The sequence below is a fragment of the Otolemur garnettii genome, unplaced genomic scaffold (genome assembly GCF_000181295.1).
Source record: "Otolemur garnettii isolate 467f Iridium unplaced genomic scaffold, OtoGar3 scaffold00007, whole genome shotgun sequence".
Taxonomy (NCBI): domain Eukaryota; kingdom Metazoa; phylum Chordata; class Mammalia; order Primates; family Galagidae; genus Otolemur; species Otolemur garnettii.
This window is the reverse complement of record NW_003852402.1, coordinates 9,499,852-9,503,404: the sequence shown is the minus strand read 5'-3', so window position 1 is coordinate 9,503,404 and position 3,553 is coordinate 9,499,852. Positions and strand designations below refer to the sequence as shown.

At 42.7% G+C, this 3,553-nt stretch overlaps 1 protein-coding gene across 2 annotated transcripts in view; it reads right to left on the bottom strand.

Moving 5' to 3' along the window:
* Window positions 1–3,553, bottom strand: part of DDX17 (DEAD-box helicase 17) — a 23,417-nt gene that overhangs the window by 14,370 nt on the left and 5,494 nt on the right. For both annotated transcript variants that reach the window (XM_003783204.2, XM_012801168.1), the window contains exons 3-5: window positions 3,075–3,174; window positions 1,074–1,207; window positions 805–870 (exon numbers count right to left, since the gene is read on the bottom strand). In XM_003783204.2, coding sequence (XP_003783252.1) covers window positions 805–870; window positions 1,074–1,207; window positions 3,075–3,174 — 300 coding nt within the window. The remainder of the gene's footprint in view (window positions 1–804; window positions 871–1,073; window positions 1,208–3,074; window positions 3,175–3,553) is intronic.

The following is a 3,553-nucleotide window of genomic DNA, read 5'->3' as shown; positions in this document are numbered from 1 at the left end:
GGGCGCCTGTGGTCCCAGCTACTTGGGAGGCAGAGGCAAGAGACTGGCTTGAGCCCAGGAGTTGGAGGTTGCTGTGAGCTGTGATGCCACGGCATTCTACCCAGGGGGATAGCTTGAGGCTGTCTCAAAAAACAAAAAAAAAACAAACAAAAAAAAACCATAGGGCAAGGACCCCCCCCCCTTATCTCCTCTGTATCTCTCACAGCATCACTGAGCAATTAAGAACTATACTTGAATTTACTGCACAGTGAATGACTATCTACCAAAGCAGTATGCATGATTTAATAATAAGCCTCTGCACTTGGGGAGGCTGAGGTAGGTGGATGGATTGCCTGAGTTCTGGAGTTTAAAACCAGCACAAGCAAGACAGAGACCCTGTCTCTACTAAAAATTGAAAGAACTAGCCAGGTACCGTGGTAGGCATCTGTAATTCCAGCTACCTGGAGGCTGAGACAGAGGATCATTTGAGCCCAAGGATTTGAGGTTGCTGGGAGTTATGACACCTTGGCACTTTACCCAGAGTGATTGAGACTGCCTCAAAACAAAACAAAAACAAAAAAACCCCTAACAAACAAACAAACAAAACTGAAAAAGACTGTTTCAAATTCAAGCTCAGCCAACTGTTGTGTGACCTTAGGCAAATCATTTAATTCCAAGAAAGATAGAGATGATACCACTTTCAGATACCAAGGGTGAAATTAAAAATAAAATCAAATAATAGTATGTAAAGCACAGTGCCTAAAAGATAATTATCATTAAATTGCAGTTATTCTTAGAATTATAAACAAACTAAAACACACTTACAATTGGGCCATCTCCTCTTTCCAAATATGGCTGGTGGTTAATATGAACAATTGCAGGCAGCAAATACTGGTGGAGAAAAATGACAGTTTTATACCATTTATCAAAACTAAAGCTATCTTAACAGTGCTAACTTGTCAGTTAAAGCTGAAAAAGTACCTCTACTACCTGAATTACACTTTTATGAAGAACTGAGAATATACCATATATATGACAATTAATAGCAAAATGAGTTGCTATAATATTAAAGATCTTCACTTGCTGGTACTTACTGCCAATGTCTTCCCAGAGCCAGTCTGAGCAATGCCCACCATATCCCGGCCACTAAGAGCCAATGGAAATCCCTGGCACTGAATTGGAGTTGGTTCTGTGAAGTGCTGATCCATCAATACATCCATTACATATTCTGTAAGAGAATAAACATCTTACTGCTTTAGGGGCACAGAGAAGTTTTTAAAAACTGTTATTAAAGTTTATTAAACATGTAGCCAGCTTTAGATCTCTGAGGGGTGTTGTTTTAATTTACTGAATCTCCAATCAGCTTACTGCTACCTCTAAGAGGCTGCTACCACAGCCATCTACACTTCTATCAAAAACAACCACTACCTTAAAGCCATCTAATAGGTCATAGGCTCATGGTAGTCACTGTTTTTCAAATTCATATTGTACCCAACTAGAAAGCAATTTCATTCTTCTGTTTTCTAAGAGGCAGAGGCAAAACCCTAGTGGAAGATACAAAACTGAAAAAAAAAAGTTCCCAGGGCAGCGCCCGTGGCTTATTGAGTGGAGCGCGGGCCCCATATACCAAGGATGGCGGGTTTAAGCCCGGCCCTGACCAAACTGCAACAAAAAAATCACCAGGTGTTGCAGTTGCTATGAGCTGTGATGCCACAGCACTCTATCGAGGGCAAGAGAGACCCTGTGTCTTAAAAAAAAAAAAAGTTCCCAGTATAAACAGAAGACAAACAAGCATTAAGAACTCTGATGTAGGCTCAGGCACCTGTGGCTCAAGTGGCTAAGGCACTAGCCACATATACGTAAGGTGATGGGTTCGAATTCAGCCCAGACCCGCCAAAAACAATGATGGCTGCAACCAAAAAAAACAGCTGGGCATTGTGGCGGGCGCCTGTGGTCCCAGCTACTTGGGAGGCTGAGGCAGGAGACTCGCTTGAGCCCAGGAGTTTGGAGATTGCTGTGAGCTCTGATGCCACAGCACTCTACCCAGGGTGACAGCTTGAGGCGCTGTTTAAAAAAAAAAAAAAAAGAACTCTGATGTCAGGGAGCGGGTACAAACCTGGCCTGGCCAAACTGCAACCAAAAAAATAGTCAGGCATTGTGGTGGGGGTCTGTAGTCCCAGCTACTCAGGAGGCTGAGGCAAGAGAATCACTTAAGCCCATGAGTTGGAGGTTGCTGTGACCTGTGACGCTACAGCACTCTACCGTGGGGAATAAAGTGAGACTCCGTCACTAGGGGGGGAAAAAAAAGGCTCAGCACCTGTGGCTCAAGCAGCTAAGGCGCCAGCCACATATACCTGAGCTAACAGGTTCACATCTGGCCTGGGCCCGCCAAACAATAATGACGGCTGCAACCAAAAAATAGCTGGACGTTGTGGTGGACACCTGTGGTCCCAGCTACTTGGGAGGCTGAGGCAGGAGACTCGCTTGAACCCAGGAGCTGGAGGTTGCTGTGAGCTGTGATGCCATGGTACTGTGCCCAGGGCGATAGCTTGAGGCTCTGTCTCAAAAAAAAAAAAAAAAAAAAAGAACCCTGATGTACCAACACAGTATTTTCCACTAGACTCTAAGGACACTTCAAAAAAAATTTAAAAAGTAGGAAATTATATACATGCCAGGCGTGGTGCCTAGCGCCTATAATCCCAGCCTCTGGGAGGCCGAGGCAGGTGAATTGCTTGAGCTTACAGGTTTGAGAACAGGCTGAGCAAGAGTGAGACTCTGTCTCTAAAAATGACCAAGTATTGCGGTGGGTGCCTTTAATCCCAGCTACTTGGGAGGCTGAGGCAAAAGAACTGCTTGAGCTCAAGAGTTTGAGGTTGCTGTGAACTATGACACCATAGCACTCTACCAAGGGTGAGAAAGTGAGACTAAAGGGAAAAAAAAAAGAAATTATATAAAATATATTACACTATCTTCGTACAAGACTTCTACTTGTCTTTTCAACATCCTGAGCCTGGGTCAAAAAGATTTAATAACCTATTACCCATGTTTACCATTCAATCAAACTAAATTAAGATTCTGGACTGAAGAACACTTACGTGGGAAGTTAGCATGATGGAAGGCAAACACCGGTTTAGGACAAACATCTCCTCCTCTCACTGTTATCTCTTTCTTTCGGCGTAGTTCATCAACTTCATACTATGAAGAAAAACACAGACAAGTTAGTGAACCAGTCTATATATTCTAATCTTCATGTTCCAAGCTAGCTGAACAATTATCATCCAACCCACAAGTAACGATGTGTTGAATACTTTATATAGTACTTTCACGTGTTCCCTTAACTTCATGCGTTAGCTAATGATGTAGGCAATTAAAAGTTCCACCTTCCACAGATACTTGTAAAAAGTAACCTGAGAACTAGGAAAAGGAAGAAAACACGGAACTTGGGCCCAAGTATTCTTTCCATTACACTTCTACACCACCATTTCATAGGTGTAGGCACCTATGAAGAATCCAAATGAGGTTAAAAGACAAATGAGTACACAATGCCAGTATTTCTTTTTTTTTTTTTTTTTTT